The sequence below is a fragment of the Hipposideros armiger genome, unplaced genomic scaffold, assembly GCF_001890085.2.
Source record: "Hipposideros armiger isolate ML-2016 unplaced genomic scaffold, ASM189008v1 scaffold_163, whole genome shotgun sequence".
NCBI lineage: Eukaryota > Metazoa > Chordata > Mammalia > Chiroptera > Hipposideridae > Hipposideros > Hipposideros armiger.
Genome location: NW_017731513.1, coordinates 1,128,766 through 1,154,928, shown reverse-complemented (window position 1 = coordinate 1,154,928; position 26,163 = coordinate 1,128,766). Strand labels below are relative to the sequence as shown.

The 26,163-nt window shown below is 42.9% G+C and overlaps 1 protein-coding gene across 3 annotated transcripts in view; it reads right to left on the bottom strand.

Moving 5' to 3' along the window:
* The window catches only part of WWP1 (WW domain containing E3 ubiquitin protein ligase 1), a 78,277-nt gene extending 52,499 nt beyond the window's left edge, over positions 1 to 25,778 (bottom strand). Inside the window, exons 1-3 of one of the 3 annotated variants that reach the window (XM_019651632.1) lie at positions 25,596 to 25,778; positions 9,273 to 9,368; positions 2,360 to 2,450 (exon numbers count right to left, since the gene is read on the bottom strand). In XM_019651632.1, coding sequence (XP_019507177.1) covers positions 2,360 to 2,429 — 70 coding nt within the window. In that variant the 5' untranslated portion in view covers positions 2,430 to 2,450; positions 9,273 to 9,368; positions 25,596 to 25,778. Of the gene's footprint in view, positions 1 to 2,359; positions 2,451 to 9,272; positions 9,369 to 24,613; positions 24,636 to 25,595 lie in introns of those variants that run through there. The other 2 variants (XM_019651630.1, XM_019651631.1) reach the window with 2 other exon arrangements.
* Positions 25,779 to 26,163: the final 385 nt, after the last annotated feature.

Sequence of the window (26,163 nt, the reverse complement as noted above, 5' to 3'; positions counted from 1 at the left end):
GAGATTTCAGTCACAATAATGTATTACTCTGTAGGTCTCATCTCTGCTCTTAAATAAGATATAAAAAATAAGAAAAAAAATCAATACAAAGTCACTGCTATCGAATAAGAGCCAAAGACCTCCGCTGGTTTCCTATCCCTAACTAAAAGTACTGATCTCCGATTCTCAGTTTCTGCACTGGTAAGACGGGAGTAGGAGTATTAGCCCACAGGTATTGCTAGATCAGTAAGAGGCTTGTGTTTAAAAATGTTGGATGAACACATGGAAGGTGACGGGGACAGAAGGGCGGCATGGAAGCCCACGTCCGGGGGAGGAGGCAGGCTGAAGTAACTCTGGGGCCGCTCGCTAGTCCCCAGAGCTCGGAGAAGCAGTTAGGAGGGAAATGGGTCAGGTAGCCCGCTCCGGGGCGTGGCTGTCAGATGCAGGAAAGCAAGTGCAGAGACGTTCCTAGGACCAGGGGTTTGGGAGAAGAGAGATGGACGCATACATTGTACACAGCTGCTTATACTCTCAAAAAGCAGGCGATGGAAGGACGGACCACGCTAATGGACGCGTTGACCTGCGGTGAGGGAGAGAAAGGGGAGGGTGCAAGGCGGGGCTGCCAGGCATCTCCCAATGTACCCTGACTAACAGTTCCAACTCCAGAGCTGCATGGGCGCTTTGCATGGTGGCAAAACACAAGTAAGGAAATAACTGACAACTAAGAACCTAGCTGATTATCCAGGTGGTGGCATCACCAAATGGAGAAGTACTTCAAGTGGCTCTGAAACATGGCATTCTGACTATGCGCCCACCCACCCTAAGGGGGAACTCGCAAAGCAGCATTACACTGCAATGCGCAAGCCTGTGGGGTTTGGTCATTCTAATGTTGCTATTGTGTGTTAGGACAAAATAGATATAATGATGTCATTTGGAAATAAGAGTTTTGGGTGAAGAGAAAGGACATACAAATACAAGGTCAAATGAAGTGAAAATGCCGTTGTTATTTTGAATTGGAAACATCGGCACAAACTCAGGATTTGTTTTTTGCTTTCTAATGAGCATTTCCCAGCTCTGTTCACTGAAAACTCCGAGTAACGACTGGCCGCAGGGTGACGAGTGCCTCTTCTTCCCCGACCCGACTCCCACCCTCCAGAGGCAAATGTCACAGGCAGTGTTCCAGGCACAGCGCACACACGGCTCTCCATCCCTGTGGCGGCTCATCCCTCACCGGTCCACACCGGCTCGCTCACCGACCCATCCTGTCTCACAGCGCGGCTCCTGCTGGCGTGCAGAGCCAGTTCCTTCATTGCACAGCCCACCCAGAACGCCACTGCCAGTCGTTTGCTGTTCCAGCCTTTCTCCCTTTCGCTCTCTCTCTCTCCGTACACACATATATAATATATAAAATATATAATACATATTACAATCTTTCTATATATGTACATATTTATATATAACATATTACAAATTCTATATATACATTACTTCTAGGAAATTATCTTGCAGATATTTATAGTTTATAGAAATGAAATAAACAATTATATAAATGAGTTTATAATTTTATAAATGATATTAATACTTCATAAATTATAAACTGTTCATAATTCTATAAAAATATGAATATCTGTTATAGGACTGTAACAGAAAAAAATAAATTTCTAGAAGTGGAACTGCTAGCTTAAGGACCACTCCTCCCTGAATCACATGTTCCAACCAGGAAGGACGTGTGATCTAAAGACCCCTAACCGCGGCTCTTCCATGTTTTTGCAAATGCTGTCCCCTCTCCCCTGATGCTCTTTGCTGCCAATCTCATTGGAGATGAACACGATTCCTCCTGCAGGAGTTAAAGTGTTCCCGAGTCCTCTCTCACACTACTCCACAAGTCCACAGGCCACCTCCAATCCAAGCAGACCTAACGCCTGAGTCCCCATGTACCCAGTTAATGATCACCGTGCACAGGAACTGTCCACACAAAACGAATCTGTTTCACCACTGTAAGTTCCGGGAGACCTTGTGTTTTCAGATACGTCGTTCCACTTAACAAACACTGGCCCACTGACTGAATGGGTGGCTAAATGGATGAAAGGCCTTCAGCTTCCTTCTCCATCCCAATCAACATTTACGGACCAACTCAATGACGCTTATTCCAATACCCAAAGAGGATGTATCTTCTGTACGTCAAGCACAGGTTCTATAGATATTAACTGAATAAGTAAAATACTTTTAGAGGGTGTCTACCTTTCAGGCCTATTGGAACAAATACACTATAGTGTGAATCTAAAAGAAAAGATATTTATGGAATAAACCTGCTGAATTAGGATTAAAGGAAAATTGTATCTGGGAATTATGATTTTTTATTATTATAAAAATAACTTACCAGTTACCTGTAACTGTAACCTTCCACTGTGGTTATTACTAGTATCAGACCTTGGTGAAGCAGAGGCCATGTCCCAAAATTCAACTTAAACCTATAAAAAATTGAATTCATGTGTTAGACAACAGATTGTAATTTTCAATATGATTAAAACTAGTTGAATCAATTAAGAAACCACATCTAATACAATATTTTTCAACCCATCACATGTTGACATATTCAGAGTTATGAGCCTATATTTAAAAAAAAAATCAAATTTAGAGAACAAGCCACCATGAATGAGTCAGCAGACACAAAACATACTAGTTTCCAACCCTCCAAGGACTTTACATATTATGATTACCAAATATAAACTTTGAAAAATTAGTTTCAGCATAAAAAGATAAAATAAAACATGGGCAAGCAATTAAGAGGCTATGAAAATGACACTGCATTATTTGAAAAAGAACCAGACAGAATTTAAACTCTTTATTATAGAATAGTTTCAGATTTGCAGAAGAGTTGTGAGGATAGTAGAGATCTCATCGGCCCCACACCTGGTTTCTCCTGGTATTACATCTTACAGTAGTATGCGACATTTGTCATAATTAATGAACAATATCAATATATTATTAACTAAAGTCTATAGTTTATTCATATTACACAAAACTTAAGAGACAATCAGTACACTTGAATATAAATCTGAAAAAATCATTTAGGAGTGCTGAAATAAACAGATGGAAAATTCCAAAGAGAGGCTAAAAGACATAAAGAATAAAATGAGATCAGACATGTATTTTCTATTCGTAGTCCCAGGAAATGAAGAAGAGAGGAGGGTCATAGTAGGAGAGAAATGACTTAATTTTCCAGAACAAATGACAGGCATTCATCTACAATTCTAAGAAACACAATGTATACAAGAAGTCGGAGAAACATAAATTCACACTGGGGACACACAGCGCGGAAACTGCAGAACACCACGGCAGAGACCATGTAAAAAGCAGCCAGAGAGAAAAGAGATCACACACAGAGGAAGGGGATAAAGTGACAGCAGTGTCACCGGGAGACTGGAAGCAAAGAAGGTAGAAAAAGCACCCACAAAGCACTAAGACAAAAACTGTTCAACACCCGAACTCTTGGGGAACACAGAAGGCATTAAGACACTGCCAGATAAACCAAGAGAGGCTTTACCAACAGCAGACCTTTGCTTCAAGAAAATCTAAAAGATGCGTTTCATAAAAGAGTAAAATTACCACAGGAGATGATCCGAGGTGCGAGGAGGGAGGTGAGTGAGGGAACAGGACAAGCAAATCTAAACACACAGTGTCTGAATGGACAACAGTGCAAACATCCTATCATGGTGTTTAAAAAAGAGCTTAAGCCACGAAATAGGGAACCCAGGAGCAGCAGAGTACACTGGAGCGGCAGGCAGGGCGGGGCAGGCGTGAACGGCCTAAACTTGCCCGGTTCAGCAGATGCATTGTGATCCGGTTTCTGGTTTAGCTTTAGACTGTATAGTATTCCCAGTGGAGTTTCAATGTCATACAGAACAGAAATAAGAAGGTATGATTCCCAAAATAGTAGAAAAGAAGAGAATACAGTAAGAAAACACAATCATAAATGTATACATACAAATTCAAAAGATATGAGACACGTACAAAATAAAGATACTGATAGGATAAAAGTAAAAATATGAAAAGGGACATAGCAGGCAAATATAAACAAAAAGAAAGCTGGGATTAGTTACAGTAGCAGACAAATAGCATTATTAAGCAGAAAAAAGAAAATGATACAAGGTTCAGTGCAGTAAGAAAACACAAAACTCTATAAACTGCATACTCTGAAAACAGACCTAACTGCATTCCGCCCCAACCTGGCAGCCTCAGTGAGAGACGAGGAAGATGCCTCTCTCCCTCCCAGAGCCTTGGGGCCTGAGGATGGTCCGCGGGAGGAGGGAATCGGCGTCTCACACCAGGCAGCTGGGTGAGGCGACGACCCGGGAGACCCGTCAGCCGCTTGCATCAACAGTGGCAACAGGCACGAGGATGCTGACCGCTGCCTCCTGCCCACTCCCCACAGGCTCCATGAGGACCCAGTGTCAACCAGCCATCGTCGCCAACTGCCACCCTACACTGCTCCCCCAGGGCACCCGAGGTGTGGTGTGACAGAAGTCCCCAGCACAGGCTTCCACGGAGGGGTAAGTATCAGTGCAGCGCACCTACCCCGTGAACCAACGGTCCAGGGAAGCAGACGGGTTTCCACCGCGCTGACTCTGACAGCCTGGCCTCCCAGCTCATGCCTCAGTGGGGTCTGTAGGTAGCAACTCCAGGGGACCCCGCTGATCAAGCACAGCATAAAGCCAGGAGTGGCTGTTCTAGTGACTGAGGAAGCAGTCAGGGCTCTGACAGCAGATGCAGACGGGAGGGTCCTACTGCCAGACCTGTGACCATGCACCTGGGCGGGGTGGTGACAGCCCGGAAAGCACACACTGTGATCGTTACGCAGGCCAAGCCTGCTCTGATGACTAAGGCAGCAGAGGCTGACAGGGGCTGTGATTCCAGGGAACACAGCGCAGAAATGCATGTGGTGGTGGGGACCGCGGGATGGTGACATGGGGCACGCGGGTGCCCATGAAGACCACTGCGACAGATGGAACATCAGGTCGTGCAGCTTCACAGGTGATTACTCTCAGGACGATCACAGGTGTGGTGACAGGTCCCTCCCAGAGGCCCACAGGTCCCCTAAAGCCTCCGGGGTCCTCCCAAGGAGGGTGACACCTCTGCTGGCACCTCCCAGGCTACTCAAGCAGCTGGTCTTGGGGGGAGGAGCCTGCGGACCCAGCTGTGAGAGGAAGGACAAGAGCAGCTACGGAAGGAACAGGAGATCGCAGCCTCAGCTAGATGACCCCAAACGAGGATGAAAGCCTTGCAGAGACACCCAGACTGGCAGTGCAGACACCCAGGGACAGGAACAGTCAAGGACATGAAGTGAGTCAGCCCAGACTGGGACCTCAGCCCAGTGTCAGAAGTCAGATCAGGATGCTCGGAGGAGAGGGAGCAAGAAAGCTCTGGAAAACGAAACCCTCAGTGAGGCAGAGACTGTCTCTCCCCAGCTTCTATGCCTCCCGAACCTGGTCGGCCGCTGGCCTCTCCATCACACGATGACGTGTGGAGCAAGTGCAGTGCTTAGCTCAGCTCAAACACAGAGCAGCACTCCACTGACTGACGGGCAGCAGCTCCAGCTCCACCGTTTCGGGAAGCATCAACCCGGAAAGATGGAAGTCAAGTAGACAGGTGAGTGTCCCAAAGGTGGGGACGCCGTCATGGTCGAGGGTGGACGGAACAAAGACAACGGAAGGAATCTGAAAGGAAACACAGCCAAGAGAATCAAGACCAAGCCTGCGCCTGCACCAAGGAAACCTGGGAAGTTCAGTGCTGCAGCTACACTGCTCTCCAAGCTGATAGGACAGTCACACAGCACACACCTCTACATCCTGTGCTTTCTCCTGGTCTCTCTACCCTGGAACACTCCTGAGCAATCGAATCTCTCTCCAGACAAGACAAAATAAAGCACCATCTCCAGGGCGAAGCCTCAAATGACTTTGAGAACTACAGGAAGAAACGGACAATCTGGCGATTGTCATGGGCAATTTCAACACACTGCAACTTTTCATGGGTCAAGTGGACCAAGAAAATAAAGTTAAAAACAAAACGATGAACAAGCAGCGTTAATAAACATAAACAATAATTTATACCCAACTATTAGAAATCAACATTTTTTTCAAGCATACATGCAACATACAGAAAAACAGTACACACACTGGGAACTAATGAAAATCTCATTGAATTGCAAAGATGATATAGTATTTATCATGTTGTTCCCAGGCTCTGACCACAATACAGTTAAGTTAAAATTCAATAATGAAAGCTAAATTTAAGAAATACAAACAGCAAAGAAAAAAACACTTCTAAATATTTCATGGGTCAGAAAAAAACCATACTGGGTATTTCTTTAAAAATACTAGAAATTGAATAACAAAAATACCACATATGAAAATTTGTGGGATACATTACAACTTAGAGGCACACCTATAGCCTTACAGCGTTACACTGGAAAAATGAAGAAAGGTTGAAAACCATTGAGTTACCAGGCCAATCTGCTACGTTAGAGTGAATAACAGAGTAAACACAAAAAAAGCAGGTCACACTAATAAAGTAAAAGAAGAAGATAAAAGAAGAAAAAGAAAGGATCAACAAAGTCAGAGTTCTTAGAAACACTGAAACAACAATGCCTGGCGAGACTGATGAAGGGCAAATGAAACCAACAGGCCAGTGTGTGTCAGGCCACACTCGTGTGACAGATGCAGCCATGCAGCTCTCTGGGAAAGGGGGGACCATTACCGGGTCCTGAAATTATCTAGATGAGAACACGAAACGGGATCCCTACCTCAGTCATGTACAAAACCAATTCGAGGTGGGCTGGTGATGAAAACACAAAAGGCAAACTTTAAACTTTTAGAAGAAATGACAGCAGAAAATGATTGGTTTGTGTCCTTCTAGAACAGAAGCATTTCTTAAACATGCATACTAACCAAATAAGAAAAGACTCAATGTTTTGACTATGTGAAAACTGAGAACTTGTCACAAAACATTACAAAGAAAACCAAAAGTCAAGCACAAACTGGGAGATATTTATAAAATGCAAAACTAATTAAAGATTAATATCTAAAGTATATAAGAACTACAGAAAATAAGGCAACACAGGAGGCAAATGGGCAAAAACCTGAACAGGTATTTTATAGACAGGGAAACTTGTAAGGCCAATAATTATATGAAAAGATACAGAATCTCATGATTCATCAAGAGAAATACAAGTTAAAATCACAGGAGATGATATGTTTAACTCATTCGAATGGTAAAAACTGGAAAATTTGCCAGCGCCAAATAACGGCCAAAACAGTGGTGTTCTTGTACACCGACCGGTCTAGGTGTTTCCATTGGTAAAAATCCAAGGGTAGGCGTCAAGACTGGTGAAAATGACGTGGCATTATCATGCAAAGTTGAGCACTTGCATGTCCTTCACTGTGCAATTCTAGATACATACCGTAAAAATGTTTGTACTTATGTGCAAGTGTAATCACTCTTCATAAACATAAACGTGAAAAATACTCCAAGGGCCAGTGGCAGAAAGCAGTTAAATGAATTAGGCTAATTCCATAAATGGGGCATTATGCAGCAGCAAGACTGAATGAAGTATATCTATCTTAGGCAACAACACAAATGGATCTTAGGAACGTAACAGTGAATGAAAAAGACAGACAAATAGGGGTTCTGAGTAGTAACAGTGCCACTCAGTCCCGCCTCCAAGATGTAACACTCTCTGCTGGGGCCATCAAAAGACGCTTCTAACTCCTAAAGACAAGAAGGAAATGAACTCCTTTGGCGGTTATCATGACCCATCTTCTGCTCTGCACTTCTTGGAAAATGCTGTGATTCCATGATTGAAGAAGAAACCCAGAAACATGGGCACTGTGGACCCTGAGTCTCAGCCTGTCTGATCAACAAGCACTGAATGAAGCCCACTGAAGAACTCAGGTCCACGGGCCAGCAAATGAAAAGCTGTCACTTTCAGGGAGTACGCCAGGCCTCTAACCAAACCATGTCTGCACAAGCTAAAGAAACTAGTGTGGAAACGCCTCTGCGACACCCTGCACTCCAGATAAGGAGCTTTGTTTTGTGTGTGGTACAGCAATATCCACACAGTCCAAAAACAAGTCTCCATTAGTATAGTCTTGTTATAAATTTAAATGTGCACACTGAGATTTTTCTATGTATTCTTTTATGATGCTTGCATGTCTTCTTAGAAATGTATAAAGATTGGTAAAATAGATTTTCCTCTATTATAAAATACCATTTGTGCAAGCTTTAAAAAGCCTATATACATAAAAGCTATTAAACTCAAAACAGGAATATATTTGTGGTAATACTATTTTAAAAAAAGAAGAGATGAAAACAAATTCAGAATAGCAGCTCCTTCGGGGGTTGGGAAAGACAGGAATATGGGGTTACAGAGGCGCTCAGGAAATTCTAACTGCTGGTATCAACCTTGTTTACACTGAGTGGCTGGTTCTCAAATGCTTGTTTTTATTATGAACTTCCATACGTTACATGTAAATCGGGATGTTCAAGTTAAAAACTTTTAAACATTTAAACAATGCATAGAAGGCAAAGCAGCAGTTGCAGGAACGCCAGGTCACTAATTCCCTGGGTGTGAGGGGAAGGACGCACACCTGCAGCCTGGGAAGGAAAGAAGGCAGAGGCTTGCGCACAGATGACGTGTAACTGGTCTTCCAGGAAAGACACTGAACAGTAAACACGGGACTTACAGGTAGGTGAAGATATTAAATCAGTTGGAGGAAGATTAAAAGAAAACCGAGAGACTCTGTTAGTGAGTTAGACAGAAAGGCAATTCCTGAGAAAAAAGGAGACAAACTGGCATAGGATTAGCTACCTGAAACATTGTGACGTCTGAACCACTGTGCAGACTGGGAAACAGTGCCAGCTAGGTAAAAGATTGCTCCCCCTCCCACGTCTGTCCCCAGGTTCCCAAATCCCTTGCTCCATGTGAACCATCCCTCCCACTCACTAGCGCATGCCCCTGGTAACCAGTAACTGCAATTTTCAACCTCAAAACACAGTGGCCATGGCTTGAAAACGGTACCACCTTACGGTGAAAGGGAAGATACGCAACAAATAAAATGGTCAATTGCAACAAACAATTAGTTCCCACGCTTCATTTAGTAACAAAGTCGACGACCTTATTTTGTTTTTAATGACAACATATTACCAGGTCTACACAGGTATAATTAACTACCAACATGCGTAGAGTTGAATGATTAAATACAGTCTTAGTTTAAGAAGAACTGTTGATCACTTACTCTGTCCCAGGAACTGTGCTAGACGCTGGGGATAGAAAGATGAGTGAGACACGATGCCTTCCTTCAAGGAGCTCATAGTCCAGTGAGGGGACAAACCTGTAAACAAATGAAGAGCTTTCAGTGTGCGTCCCTGAACCAGTGCATGGGGGCACCCAAGAGACAGTGGAGGACCCAGCCTGCAGGAATCAGGACAAGGGTCAAAGGCAACCTTCGAATGAACCGCGTCTTGAATGACGGAGAGGAGGGAGCACTCAGAGAACTGCTGGGACGGCTGGGAAAAGGAATGCAAGGATAGAGTAATGGGACGAGGCTCGGAGCAAACAGGGCAACCTAACTGCACAGGACCCTATGAAGGAGTTTATGCGTCATTCAAAGTATACGAAGCATAGTGTATCCTCAAGATAACTGATAGATGCTAAGAGATTTCAATAACCAGCATTGCATTTTAGAAGAATAACTTTGGCAACAGTGGGGTTCAATTTAAAATGTGTTTATCTGAACCAAAGCACTGGTAGTGTGAACAAAAAACTGAGGGTCTGCATAAGTCCTGTGACCAGATAGTTATGGAATAGCTGAGGGTTAGAAAGCATCCTGAAAGGCTACAGCTTCCCACCTCACTATCTGGGTGGATGATGGCGCCACAGCCAGGGCAAGGAACGGAAGGGGGGCCAACTGTGGGAAACAAAACGGCACCCAGGTTTCAAGAGCCAGCTCCGGAGTCAGGCTGTTTGGATTTCATTTCCAATCCTGCCACTTAACAGCTATGTGACCAAGAAGCGTGGCAAAGAAAAAACAAAGCCGGAGTTTTAAAGACTTTAAGCAAATTGGTTACGCATCCAAATGAATTTAGGTCATAACCTATGCCCAGAGCATATGGGCATTTATACGTAAACTGATTACATCCAGCTCAACCCTTTAAAAATGCCAAGTAAAGGTTCATGTTTATTCAACTGCAAAAAATTGAGTCCCTAATGTAGATAATAAACTACATTGTCATTCCTCCAAGGTTACAGACTGTCAAATCCTCACTTACAAGATCTTAGCTGACTGTTTACTTTGAGATGTCATTCTTAAGTCAGAAGCAACATTTTAAAAAACAACCACAGAGCTGATCCATGTTGCACACTATGCATACACAGCATTAACACTTGGAAAAGCCAGAGAAATACTGTCACATATCTACCTGCCTGGATCAACACTCACTCACTGCCTAGTCTGTACAGCGGGTAGGGCAAGAACACCAAGATGGCAGAAGACAAAGGCCAGCTTCAACGCCGAGTCTAGAAGACAACATGAATCCACAGGAAACGTCTCAGTAAAAGATCGGATGGTCGCTATCAGGTGCTAGAGAAGTTCAGTGTAGTGGACATGGAGCTTACAAGGTTAGAAAGCCTGCATGTGGACAAGGCTATCGCAGCAACAGCACAAAATTTAAAACTATGAACGTGGCAGAGATAGAAATGAACCAAGCAGCCTTCCTCGGCCTAAAATAGCCAAGATTCAGCAACTCTAAAGCAGAAAAGAAGTATTTCATAAAAATGTAAACTCAAAATACAGAATTTAATTTTAAACGATACAGGAATATTACTTCTCTATATAGAGAACATTTACAAAAGATATTGGTGGTCATTTCAACGAGTTGATAAAATGAGACAGTAAACAAGAGGTTTTGGTCCTGCTCCCTGGGAAACCCCGCCGTTTTGAGCCCACCTGGAAGAGTGTTTGGTAACAGTAGTAAACCATGGGACGGCTCTAACTGTAACTCAGAGAGGTTTTCCTAGCGGAATCCTGTGATAACAAAGCATAGCTCTGCTAGGTTTTACATTTCTGTGTGACCCAAACATTCAGAAGGGGGAATCCTTTCTAGGGATGGCGCACCACGAGGCCTCAAGGTCACGCAGCTGGACTGCATGGCGGGCAAGGAAGAGGAGGCGGGGGCTTTCTCAGCGTGGCCCTGAGAATCACTCCCTTTTACCAAACGCTCCGAGCAGTCACCGCTCTGGTCTCCTAAGGGCCCGAAGATGCTGCCAATTTCCTCAAGAGCTTCCGAAGGCCACTCCGTCCTACTGTTCTTCCCAACCCCGTCTCCGCACCTCTGCCAGCAACTGCTGGCCAATCTCCCTCCCACGGATTATCACGGATGACCACCCTGGGCTTGAAGCCCTGCTGTGCTCACCATCTCCCAACAGCTCTCTCCGCCACTGCACGCCCCCCCCCCACCGCCCCCAGTACCTGTCCACTGAACTCAGTACCCTCAGTCCCTCCAGCTCTGGGTCCCAGCAGCACCGAGTGGCAACATCACCGCTACTTTCTGTCTGCACAGCACTTCAGTTTGTGTATCTCAGGGACACAGACGTAGGGCAATGGTTTCCAGTTTTAACAATTCAATGTCCACAGTCCTTTTAATTCAGACCCTATCTCCCACAGGCCTTTTCTTCCCAACACGTCTCCTCAACCACCGTGCCCTGCCCTCTACCTTCAGATAAGCTCTGCACTGAGATCTCAATGCACGCTTCCACTTTTAACTGTTTGGGATAGAAGCCTGCTGACTTCTTAGAACTTTTACTGGTTACACTGACCTCTCTGCAATCACTGATTAATCCTCTTGAATACAAAACACAGGAAGGTCACCCTGTGATAATTTACAAGTGCCACCAGGGGAAAAAGAACCACCCTTCTAAACAGCACCACGCCAGTAGCCTGAAGAGCACTGGCCATACTTACCAAAGGACAAGGAAAGGTGGGCACCCACGGGGACCTTCTAACCTCCGACTAGAGTTAGGGTGCTTATTTGAATCTAAAACTGCCTATCTAACCATAGGATCTACTAACCTCATCTTTCTGTCTTCATCTTTCTGTACTTTCAGTCAATTTCAAAGCTCCTCTTAGTGGATTACACGTGGCACTTTACAGGAGGACCGCTGAAGTGGTTTTGATGAGCAAAATGTTATTTACCTTGAAAATGCCAAATTTCCTAAGTCAGTGTTAATACCCAACTCTTATTATCTCCACCCAATTTCAGATTTTCAACCAGAGGTGGTCAATACATTAATATTTCCCAGGCCTTTTGGTTCTGTTTTCACTCCTCCAATTTTTACCTCTTCTCTTCCAGCAACACAAATTTAGGCCTCTTTTCTTGACTTCTTTCTCAAACATATCTCACGTCTCCACTTTCATAAATTCATTATCTTCCTAGTTCTTTAACCTATCTTGCTTCCTTGGTGTACAATGAAATTAGACTCAACTGTATTTTTTTATTTTTAAGCATTATTTCTCTCAAACAATTACATGGAAAGCCTACTTTACAACGAACTTATCTCAAAAGTCTTACATTGAAATGCACCATACACACAATTTTCATTTTCTAAGCATGTTAAATTAATTAAACAAGGAGGCAATTTGAGGCATTAATGCCTCTAATGCAGTGGGGGCCTACATAATCAAACTCAAACCTATGCCTGAATGCCTCGAGGTCACGAAATCAAAATGCTAAGGACAACCAATCTTAAAGCAGCCAACTAGGTTCAAGCTCTAGCCAGTCAAATTTCTCTTTTTTGCTTTGGCGCTTTATCAATAATCCCCCCCCCTCCCCCGTCTCCGCAGGGCACTCCTAACCACTTCCTGCTTGACATTCCATTTGAATAGATGCTTGCTCAAACTCTTACAATTCTTAATATGCCTGTTTATCCTTTTAACCCCTCTAAAACCTTGATCCATCTCTACATTCCCTTTTGACTGCCAATATCCAATCATTTCCAAATTATGTGAATGCCTGTTCTCAAAATTACTCTATAACCCATCTATTCTATCAGTTTTATAATTAGTACAAATTTCTTTCCCTTACTCAAATCAACAAACATTTGCATATACTCTTCATTGCCGTAATCAAAAGCCTTGCTGAATTTAACCTTATGCCTCCTCAGATTATCATGGCTTATAATACCCTCATAACTGATGCCCATTAACTGCCTGCAATTTACTTCCTCACTGCTCATCGACCTAATTTCTAATCATCCTTGAAGATTCAGCTCAAGGGTCACCTCTCCAGTTTTGGACTGGTTAGTTGCTATGTGTTTCATAGCACTGTAACCATGTGTATTTCTCTATCTCCCCCATTACACTGTAAATTTCTTTATTATGACTTTTTTTTTTCAATTAAGAGTTGACATACATTATTAGTTTCAGGTGTACAATATAGTGATTAGACATTTATGCAACTTAAAAAGTGACCCCCACTCCCAATAAATCCAGCACACATCTGACACCATATATAGCTTTTACAATATTATTCACTATATTCCCTATGCTGTTTTCATGCGCTATGCTGTTTCCCTACCCCAGGTTTCAGCCTTTACTAAATACTCAATAAATGAGTGTTAAATGAAGATTCACAATTAATAAAACACTAGCCCTGTGGAATTGGTTAGGGTAGCTGGGTTTTTAAAAAAAAGGTAATGAAATTAAAATATTATGAAGAAAATCCTGTACAGGTGAGACTATATCTCCCATCTTTACCCAGCTAATTCTGAGCTTCAAGTCCACGTCCACCTAACCAAAGTGATTTCATCTCCACAGCCCAAAATAAATGCTCAATACAAAAATGTCCAATACAAAAGTAAAGGACAGCGGTTCGATGCCCGGCCTGAGCTGAGCTGCCAACAGGTGGCAGGATGGCTCAGCTAAAAAAACAAACAAACAAACAAACAAACAAACAAACAAAAGTAAAGGATGTTACCTTTGACTTATTAAATACTCCAATAGCCAAAAGTATATAAACCAGAGACAAGCCCATTAAACTTGGACGTTCTCTAGCCCTAATTATTCAAAATAATTCAGAAGTCATATACTAATCCCCAGATTATATGGACTTTTCTAAGTCTGGGAGGAAGATGGCTGCTTAGAACACAGTACAAATTTTCCCACAGAAACATTACAAATGGTGGTAAGCTATCAAGACCAAGGCACAGAAGGCTACCAGACGCACAAAGCTAAAGCACTTGACAAATATAAAGACAGCTATGGTCCCACAGAGGTGTTCAGGTCTGGCACAAATACGTATTTGTGTGTATGTGCATTGCTCCTGCACAATCAAAGCAAAATCCCAAAATAAATTGCTGCCACTGAGAAAAAGTACCAAAAGCACTTTGCATGGCACCTGGCACATCGTAAATACTCAATGAAGTCTATCTATTTTTATCCAGAATCCTTGTTTTCAAACTTTTGTGTTCAACACGATAGCTTCATTTTTCTCACTGCATACTGATTATAAATTCCGAAAGAGCAGGACAAATCCTCACCACTGCATCCATGTGCCTCCGGCAAAGTCTGTGCCCACGAGTGTCTGATACATGTCTGCTAATGAAGGACAATCAGTGCCAACCGAATCTCAAACAACAAGCAAGCAGGCTGAAAACCAGGGAGTCTTGTTAGTTTCAGGTGCTCTTTTAAATGAACTACTATACTCCTCAAATTAACTTGTTTAAAACTGTCATCGAAATGAAAAAAAGTACAAAAACTCATGAAGAAAATACTCCTCCCAAGCACCGCCAGCTTAGAGAACACCGTCCTAGATAAAAGCAATCTTGTTTAATGGCTGGTGAGACACCGCTTCTAAATTCTCTGGGCCTGCGTAATCTTATTAAATAAGAAATGGAGCACAGAACACACTGAGATCTTCTAGCTTAGAATTACTTGACTAAAATGACTGCATATTTCATGAAAACATGAAATAGCAGCAATCATCCACAATCACACCAATCTAACTCACAATTGTTTTCATTTTTATACCATTATTCTCCTCCAATACACATTTTTTTACAAAGTTGCAATTCTTGCTTACAAATAATTTTATTTTCTACTCCTTGTCCTCCATTTACAGTAAGAACAGCCGATTACAAATTTGATAGATCCATTGGCCAACATCTGAACAATTTATGCTTATATTTGAGAAAACGTAACTCTGGCAACAATATTCTAGAAGGCCACAAGATGGTGATGTTGCTCCATTAAATGCATTTTTAAAAACTATAATTACACACCAACTTTCCAAAACAATAAAAGTTTTCCTTCATGTAAGTAAGAGTTATTAAAACTGTTTGTGCTTTATTAGAAAACATTAGTGAGAAGGAGAATACATTCATCAACTTTAGAGGCAACTATTTTAATTTTAAAGCTAAACAGTTATGGTCCCTAAAAACAACAGAAACACAGGACTTTGGCCCTATTGCCGTGTTTTTCATCACACTCATCTTCTCTCTCTGCTCCATCCCCGACCTCCTCAGGTCATAATACAAAAATGAAATACATTTTTACTAATCATGCATTGACTAACTGTATTTTTCACAATTATTCTTAATTTAGGGAGATGATTCCTATTTGTCTTAAAAGAACTGATACTAAACGTCAACATAGTACACCAAAATAGTATCGCAATGAGAATCAGACAAGTTCCAATTTCCTATAATTACCTCAATTTCTTATAACATGCATTATGTTTACAATGGCAAAATACCAAAACGTCTCAAGCAAAAATCCTTGCATTTGGTAATTTTCCCCCATGCCTCCGTGATTATCATAGAAATAGGTTTCCCACTCCTGCACCGCATGTCAGCTAAGAAAATAAAATTCAAATAACACTGAGCATCTTAAAACTTGGGTTTCAAGCTTAGAGAATCAATTTAATATACGGAAAGAGCTGTGTAAACACTCTCTCGGCAGAAGAAGATGACGGAGCCTAAGTACCTGAGACCACCTGCCCTTACGTGGGTGTCTAGGTGACACAGAAACACAAAGCCCAGCCAGTCTTAACCCTGGAGTCGGAATCAGGTCTCAGGCTCCAAAAGTAGTAAGAATAGCAGTGACCACTTACTGGGCTCCTATTATTTGTCAATCACCTGACAAAAAAACAACAAACTATCTCTAACGTTAACAATTACCCTTCCGAGTCTTTATTATTCTTACTAATAGATGAGGAAAATTAGGTTTTAGGAATTAAAGATGCTCAGGGCCCCAAAACTAGTGGAAGTCAGGATATTTGAACCCAGGTTTCTTGGGCTCCAAGCCGGTGCTCTTTTCACTACATCTGCACTGCAAAAACAGAATATAAAATAAGAAATGTTGAGCAAAACCCATGCCTTAAAGCAAGCAGCTTGCTGCATCAATCAGATGTTATTATTCTGTTACCTTTTTCTTTTAAAGAGTCACAGTAGGGTGATTTTGTGGGGCTTTTCAGCTAGTCATTGAAAATGCTTTTTCTTAGGGCTGAGAGCGAGCAAGTAATCTCTAAGAAGATAATGTGTAAAAGCGTGAGCACATTAACACTGAAGAGGGGAAAGCTGCTGTGCTGTCTAATAAATCACTACCATGTGTTCTGGGAAAAACACCCAGGGCAACGGAACATTCTTACTTGGCAAAGACCAAACTGCACATAACTCTATCATTACAACCTCACATTTCGAAATGACAAACATTTCCATAAATAATTGGTCATATGTCTCCAAATGTGGTATTTCACTAACATAATACTTGCTTACCAAGCTTTTTTCCTTCGAATCCAAAAATCTTAAAGGCTTGGTATTCTTCAAATACACAGTATTTGCTGCATCTCATGAAGAGGCGGAAAAGTCACGAAAGTTGAGGCTGCGAGGTGACACCTCAGGGACAAGACTTCTTAACATCAGACCTGCCGGCGCAGCTGGCAGCGTGTTGCACAGGTCACTAGGGTGGCACACCCACCCTTCACCCCAAAACACTTCCTGATTGTCCCCAATACATTCAGGATTCGAATTTACCAGCATTTAAGTAGCCATGGACATCCGCTATCTCTTCAGTTCCAAAGTGCCAATTTCTAGTTTGAGAAGAGCATGTTGGGGTGATGTGATATAGAGAACAGCTTTCAGAATCAGACAGACCTCGGTCCAAATTTCAATTCTGCTACCTACCCATACCTCTGTTTCCTGATCTGTAAGATGGGATACTAATGAGAAGGGGAAAGACGTGTTCGCTTTAACTCTAGGAAGCGAGAACTTTCTAGAAGCGGGACTGTGGAGGGTGCCCAGTAGTAACTGCCTGCCATCCTCCCAGCACCAGTCTCTATGGGTCAAGTCCACCAGCCCGCCACGTGCTCAATGACCTGAGGCGGGGAAGTTCCTTTCCCACCATCCTTCCGCCACCACACAGAGAACAGTGGGTTCAGAAAGGCACTGCAGTCCCGTGGCCATGCTGCAAACCCCACATCTGCAGGAGGGTCACATCAAAATTACATATAGGCTCCTGAGAGAAGACAGCGCTGCTGCAGGTTTTCTTGTAAACAGACAATTTCAAGATATTTCCCTTTTTTTTTTTTTTAGCTGAGCCATCCTGCTACCTGTTGGCAGCTCAGCGGCTGCTCAGCTCGGGCTGGACGCAAACCGCTGTTGGCTTAGAGCTCGCACTCTTGAGCGAGCTCTTAACCAACTGAGCCACTCGGCCGGCCCTCAAGATATTTTAAAGCTACTCAAGTAACAGACACATAGTGTTAATTTACCATTTACAAATACTCTTCCTAAGAATTTTAAAACATGCTGCTATGTATAAGCTTTCACCAGACATCCTCACTCTTAGAGGAAAATATTAGAATACAAAATACAACGAAACTTCCCAAAATGAGGCAATCAATAAAACAGCTAAAATTTTACTCCTGGAATAATGCAATTCTTCTTAAGTCTAAAACACAGCAGAAATACAGGAACACAATCCTTCATCCACAAATCCAAACCCCAAAAAGCTATAAAAACTTTAAAGTTCCTTCATTAACTCATTTGGTGGCAAACACTGAACTGACCTGAGCTCATTTGGCAGCAAAATCAGACTAGATAGGTGGCTATTTTGCATCTTTATCCACACTTAACTTAAACATTTGCCAGATAAAGTACAGGGTGCTGCCCTAGACTTCTGTGGGGTTTTATGTAGCATAGTACATGGAGTGTATGAGTATTACCTTTCTAATATTCAAAATCAAGTAATTCTGCAACACATCTGACATAAGTAACATATTATGAAGCCATCCTAGTGAATATTTACTGATAGGAAGTGACATGTTTAAGCCACACAATAGATCTGTGAATGAAGTCTTATTAGTACCACTTAACATATGAATACCATTTACATATGATAAAACTAGTGCTTAACCTATAGTTAACTTGACTGAGCTGCTCAGCCAATAAATAAGCACCAGAACTCAAACCCAGGTTTGTCTTACTTTAAGGCCTATGCTCTTAAATAGCCCACACTGTAAAAGAAAATTAACCACAAAGTTTTAAGCCAAGTTATAATTACCAAAACTTTTCCCTAAGAACGTGAAATGTCTGAGTACAGTGTCTACTTTCCATCCTGGGAAGTCACATCTAAACATCGACACCATATTTCACAGCTCATAGGACAAAAAAGAGACAAATTTGTTGTTTTTCTCCCCAAACTACTGGCCACAAAGTTACTGAAAACAAGCACAACAACAAAAGGCTCCTCAAACAAATGTCAACTAATCCTTTCCACTCAAATTTAGACAGAACCATGGGTTTGGCATGTTTTTCACCACAAAATGTACTAACACGATAAAAATATGGTTGATATAAACATAGGTTAAGTTTTTCCAGTAACAGCCCCAATTTACAGATCTGCCGTTCCAATGACAGAACCGGTCACAGGCGCAAAGAGGGTTTAAGTGACACAGATGCAGACTGTCACCACCACAGCCCTAAGCAAAAGAGGAAGTAAGTTTCAAGGTTTGGGGGTTTTTATTAATCAATTTAAAATGTAAACCTTTCCCATGACTTCCTTCCCAAGTCAGTGCCCTTATTCTAAACAGTGGCTTTTCCTCACAAGAGACAAATCATGTCCCCCATCCAACCTACTTCGTACCCAGATTCTAAATTAGACACCGAGTCAGAATCTTTATGTTTGAGTAGCTTATCTTAGCAAAGTGAAAAGCAACCAGATTATCTGATAAATAAGCACAATATCTACCCAACTGTTTCAGTGGGGGCTTTTTAAAGAGATGTCTTCATTCAGAAGAACTTCTTCTTTTGGGGAAGATTATTGCACAAGCAAGCCTGCAGGATGCCTCTTGCAGCGTCACTTCTCTTGCCTGTTCTGTGATCACCCGTTGTCAGGTTTCTACAAGTTCTCTGGATCAAGTCCTTTAAACATCTGAACCTTTCAGATGTTACTCTCTCTTTATATTTACATTACACACGTGCACGAGAAAAAGGTCTCAGGGAACACCAGATGACAGACTGTCCGCCAGCAGTTCTCACACTATGTGTAGCTGAGTTAGCTGTTAAACATGAACATTCCTGAACTCTACCATCAAGGACCCTAATCGCACAGACATCGAAGGGAACTCAGCAATCTACACAGTTAGCAAATATCCCAGATGACTGTGACGCCAAACTCTGGTTTACACTGTAGTTCATCTAATGATGTTAAGTGTTAACCGTGTCTCCTTCCCAGGCTGCACAGCCAACCATCCCCAGCTCAGCCAAGTTGGGTCAGGATCTTTCTCAGATTCATTTTAGCAACTTATTTTTTTTAAGTTAAGAGGTGAGATATGATAATGTAATCTGCTCATGCCAAAATCTGCTCATGTCCTTGAGATATGACTGGCTCACAGAAAAGTTGACTTATTTGTATTTCCAACTTATTAATAAGGAATGATGAGCCGTGAGAATGGTTCCGGGCTGCTTATGTCCCAGGGACCATACTTTCTGAGTTACAAACATTATTTCCACTAATTCTTACAAAAATTCAGTAAGAAAGATATTCTTTCCATTTCACAGGCGACGAACCCCAGGCAACGCTGCCACTAAGCAGTGCTGGCAGACACAGCTCTGCCCGACTTCAAAGCTACGACTCTCAGCCCATTTATCAGGGTGCCTTTAATTCTTAAACTGTCAGTCATTCACTGTTTCCTTTAAGGCGATGTATGTCCTGATTTATATAGAGCAGGTATAAACTAACTAACTAACTAACTAACCCTCTTCCCCACACTAAGCACATACAAACAGCACAACATCCTGGCAAGCTGGGACCCACGTACGGGTCACAGATCCGACTTCAAGTCAGGACTCAACAGTTTGCTTCCACTCATCCTATTTAATAACGATGGGCCTACTGACAGCTATCCAAAGAACCTGTTTTCCTTAGTTCAATAAAAAGCTGCCACACCTACAATTCTGTGAACTGCTAGTACATTTTTAAACTCCCCAAGTAACTGAAAACAGGGAGGAGAGCCCTGGAGAAGCACCTTCCTGTAATTCTATCTGCTCCCCCTTCTTTGCGCCCTAGGCTTCTTATTTATGTAAATCATGTTCTCAGTGCATTCAATCACCAAAGGTCTCCTCCCCACAGCCAAGGTTCTATTTTCAGAAATTCACAGATTCCTACTGGGATGCAGGGGCCCATTTTTTGAGTATATGTGAAATGCTTCCAAAGTGCTTCAAAGCTACACCTAAATTCTTTAAATGACATATACTGATTCACTATTCCACGCAGAAGCTAAAATGTAATAGCAACAAAACGCTCCTTTACTTCATTCCAGTTCACCATAACACCATCGGCAGATAACCTGAACAAACACAAACAAACACACACACACACACACACCCCAAAAACTGAGACAACAATAGAGTGATAGTGAGATAAAAACAAGTGATGAAGATAAAGTGAGAAAAACCCAGCTAGCAGGGCCCAGACTCTAAGCACCAAAAGTCTCAGCTTCCAAAAGCTTTCCAGAAGCCCCGCCTGGGCGGACTACTTAGGGTCTGGTGTAATCCTGGGAGTCCCACACGTGCCTCGCCCCTTTCCCGTGGAGCCTGGGCTGGACCTGGGAGCTGCTCTAACTAACAGACCGTGGCAGAAATGCTATGCTCCTTCCAAGCCTATGCCTTAAGGAGCCTGGCTGCTTCTGCTTTTGCGCTCTTGTGAGCCCTAGGCCACCACGTAAGGCCAGCAATCCTGGCAAGGACACCCAGGGAGCCAGTGGCCCAGTAGGAGAGAAAGAGAGACCAGCACCCAGCTGAACGGCCAGTTGAATACAGCCATTAGAGTGCCCAGCAACAGAGCTGCTCCAATGGGCCCAGCCTAGGATAGCAAAACTGTGAGCCAAAAAGAGAGAATCTTAAGTCACTTCGTTTTAGGGTTGTTTGTTACACAGCAATAAGTAACCAAAAATGCTCACCTGGTTCCTTGCATTTTTGCATAATTTGTTCAAAACCCAGACAAAGGAGGGATATAATTACAGGCAGACCTTGTTTTATTGGGCTTCGCTTTTCTGAGCTTCACAGATGTCGCATTTCTTACAAACTGAAGACAAGACCCTCCACCAGCAAAAAGACTACAGCTTGCTTTATTGCGATTCTCGCTTTACTGTGGTGGTGTGAAGCCAAACCCACAATATCTCCGAGGCGTGCCTGTAATTACAATTCCAAATCTTCACACAAGCCCAGAAGCTAAGGTCTACGCCCGTCCTGTTAGTGACTCTACTGACTCCAAGTCCCAGGAGGACAGGCTTTCCAGGTCTTCCCAGCACTGGACCCCAGCACCAGGGCGCACAACATCTGGCGTGTAGGAGGTACCCCAGCAACTGCTGTGACAAGGAACAGGATTAAGGAATGCTGAGACAAATCCTGGTCTCCTTAGAAATTAGGAGTGATCTGACATGGTTTTTACCTCCTTCATTCCCCCAAAAGTTGTTTAAACATATGAATATGAAGTGTACACTAAGAGCTTTTAAATACAGTAAAACCTTGAATTGCGAGTAACTTGGTTTGCGACTGTTCCACAAGACGAGAAAACATTTCTAATACATTTTAACTTGGTAAACGACCGATGTCTTGCAATACAAGTAGTCTGTTTCCGGAACAAATTATGCTTGCAAACTAAGGTATTACTGTAGGTATATATTTATTATATATATGATAAAGCATTTTTTTAAATGATAAAGCAGCTTTTTATGTAATGGTAAAAATCATGAAATATCATGATATATACTTTTAGAAATCAGATGCTGACTTATTTGCTCCAAAAACACAAATTTTCATAGACTAGGCTTTTATAAAAGAACTTCATCTGTAAAAGCACCTGAGTTAAAACCCAAAAGTTTTCAAAAGGCAACTAACTAATGCCTACATTTCGCCAAGGCACTGTTTCAGACGAGAAATCAACTTTTACTTTTTCCTTGACAAAGGGATAAAAATTTATAAATACTTATAAATTTCAAAGTTACATACCAAACGCCACTGCAGTGAGGTTTCCATGTGAACACAAAGGAGGAAACAGTCAAGTTCAGATGGACACAGCACAACAGTGTGACACAGGTTCCAAACAGGTAAATTCAGTGTCTCCACATGCCGCCTTCGGGCACCTTCCCACTGAGTCAGTGGGGGAAGAAAACTGACCCAGGAACAAAAGTATGGGCTTTGGCTCTAGTTCTGTTTTAGCCACTGACTAGCCATACATCTTGGAAATTTAACTTTGTTTGAACTTCTTTGAGCCTCGGTGTCTTCATCTAGAAAGCAATGATTATCTCCTGACACACCTACAGCTGTCATGAGAATCAAATGATAATATAGAGCCATTATGAAAAACGTTATGCTATGATACTCCTCTTAACGACCGCAGAGTAGAAAATCACCTATGTGGGTACTTCTGTTAGACACTTTTCCTCCATTAAGTAACAGTAACTAGTTACTTCGATATATATACCACTAAAAGGGCCAATTTATTGGTTTTTCCGCTGCTTGTTACAATTACATACTTTTACAGAAAGAGTAAAAAAGACCCCAGTGGTTCTAATAATTATGGAATCAAAGTTTCTAGAGCTATAAAAGATACTAATAACTTTCTCTGGTTCCCTACAGGAAGATAGTCCAATAGGTGCAGAAAAGTCAACTATTTACTAATCAAATTATGCGTTAAACATACTAGGGAGAGTTAGCTACTTAACCCAATGAAAAAAATTCACTGACTAGGTTCCAGCATTTCATTTTCTTTCTAGTGTCAATTTTTACTTGATAAAAGCTTCTTGAATGGAGGAGAGGGGTACTCTCAAGTAGGGCATACCTGAATAGAGAAGATAAACGTTCTTACAGTTTCTTATTTCACTTACTTTACTTCCCCCCCCCCCAGCCCATCCAAAGGAAATAAGTAAACGACTGGTCTGATATCACTCTCCATATGCCCAGTTCATTCCTCGGCCTCACCATCTCTCCTACACACGGAAAACAAGGGTACAGATAGTCCTGTGAACACCTAAGACCCCAAAGTCATAAAATGTTAAGAACTGGAGGAACCTCCCAAGGATCACCTAGGCCTCACTGATGGTCAATGAGCTGCATACATCTTCACCCAAGAAAGAAACCATCACTGTCAATCAACTCCTGAGTCCACTTTACCCACCTGCTAATTGAAATACTCAGGGCAAATCTTTTAACCGCGTGGGCTAGTTTGTTCTGTAATATAATAGCAAATCAGTGAGTCAAAATTCACTGTAAACCATAACACAAGTCGAAGGAGATGCTGCCTCTCGGTGTATATACAGTATGTCTCTACAGTAGGGGTTCTCATCAGTAAGTGCAAGAATCTGAAGCTTCTATTGTTCTAAAGGCCCCCCGTAATTCTGAAAGCAGCTGCCAGGCCCACCCACTGGCCCTTGGGTTCCATGGATGAGCTTCAGGTGGTCCACAGACACCTCTAAAATGACAAACAGGTGCATACGGAAATTTTCCGGGCCAGCAGATTACTTTAATTTCACCAAGGATTACTAATCCCCAAATGACAACTCCTGCTGCAAAGTGACACTCACGTGCTGCAGACAAAGCTTCCACGGAGGTTGCTCAAAACCGAACCACTCTTCTCCCAACCAACCTGGATCCCAATCGTAGTTATTTTTACTTTCTTGATTTTCTCTCTCATCAGCAATTCTGTCTCATCTACTGCCTTCCTTTGCAGTCCTGTTCTCACCGGCCACAGCTCAGACCCTCACTACCTACTACGGCCACAGCAATCGAGGTCTCTCTACCCCCAGGTTCTCTACTTCAGCTCACGCGACACACTGCTGCCAGATTGATCCTCTGAAAACAAAGCTTTTAATCGTTACGTGGCCAACTCAAAAATCATCTGTAAAACCCCCACCACCAAGGTCATCAGTCTAGCTTTAAAAGCAATAATAAACCGGCCCAATTTTTACTTCTAGCTTTATCGCCCTTGTTACTGGTACAAATACTTTATGTTCCATCCCAACATAATTACATGCCTCTCCCCAAATGTATGAAGTCTGCGCTGTCCCTTCTCTCTGCTTGGATTACCTTTGCAGGGGTCACAGTCATCCTCCAAACAAAGATTTCAGAAGCCAGCAGCTCTACAACTAACCTCCCTAACCCCACCTTGCCAAACGAGTTGTGAGCCCTGCCCACTTTGAATTTGAATTCTGCACGTAGATTAACTATCTGTTAAAAGGCAAATGAGGCATTTGGGCGTATCTTCTGTGAAGGCAGAAACTGTTATCATCCTCATCTTTATATTCCCCCAAATGCCCCGCAGTCATGATGTAGTAGGTGCTCAATAACTGTGCAAAGAGGTAAAAGAAATTTCAGACTTCGTGGGGTAAACAGCAAAGATTTCTATCTCTTTAAAAGCAGAGCCTTTATCTGTGACATTCTCTATCAGGCACGGCTTCCAAAAAATATTACCCTTACTTTCTGCTTCCCAAAGCCTTACATGTTGCAGGGAAGAACTATGTGAAAATGTTACTAAACTGTATCCCAAAGACCTTGTCTACACATACTGGGCACTTATCAACCTGAGTACCTCCCAACACTTGGATACTAAGTTTCAATTTTAGAAATATTAACTATTTATGAAAAGTGATCATTTGCAGTCAGAGCTAATGGACCACTTTATGGCTACAAACAAGTCACGTAAATAAAAGCATGCCTTTCTTGTCTAAAAATGGTGCATTTTGCTTGTATAATACACACCGTGACTTGGCGAGACGGATCAAGTGGCTTTATACGTTACGTGTGAACTCTTGCAAAAACCTGCATACAACTGGCTCACCAGGTATTTCACGTAAAAACACCAAAGGGCCGGCAAGATAACTCTGGACGTTATTCTTTTCCACTACTAGTGCCAACAGAATTTTAAAGCAGCAACTCAAAATCTTGTTTGCACACTAGGCTACCCAAAAACAAGAGGCAAAACTTAGCAAGTGGAAAAAGAAAGCCACGTCAAGCCCCCCGGGAACACATTTAATCTTGGAAGGGCAGAAAACGTCAAAATAATAGGTACTTTTGCTCCTCTACGGTCACGAAGGTTTCACGTAATCACGGGAGCGAAGGAGGCTGCACGCCACATCGATGGAGCGAAGACGGGACCGTGCACAAGGCTGATCCTTTCGAAGCAACGGGCAAACTACAAAATTAATGTTTGCGGGTCCAAGGACGACAGGAAAAGGTCCAAGTCACAGATGAGGTCGGGGCTAGTAAAAACTGCAAGGTCACTGGGACCGACCAGGTCACCAAGGTGGAGGGGGGGGTTGCGCCGGGGAGCTGCAGGGTCCGCGAGGACCGGGAGCGACCGAAACAGCCGGGCAGAGGCGTGCACGGCGGGCGCCCCCGCTCTGGGACGGGCCGAGGGGAAGGAAAGTCGGGGCACCGGCCAGAAGTCCACACTGGTGTTTCCGGAGCGGTGTCAGCGGCAGGGGGACGGCAAGGTGAGGCGGCCGGGCGGCCGCGGCGGTGGCCACGGGAACGCTCCGCGCCGCTCCGGGGTCCCCCCCGCGCCCGGGCCTGCGCCAGGGCGACGCGGGCGGACCCACGACCCCGCCCCAGACAAGTCCGGCCCGGCGGGCGGGCAG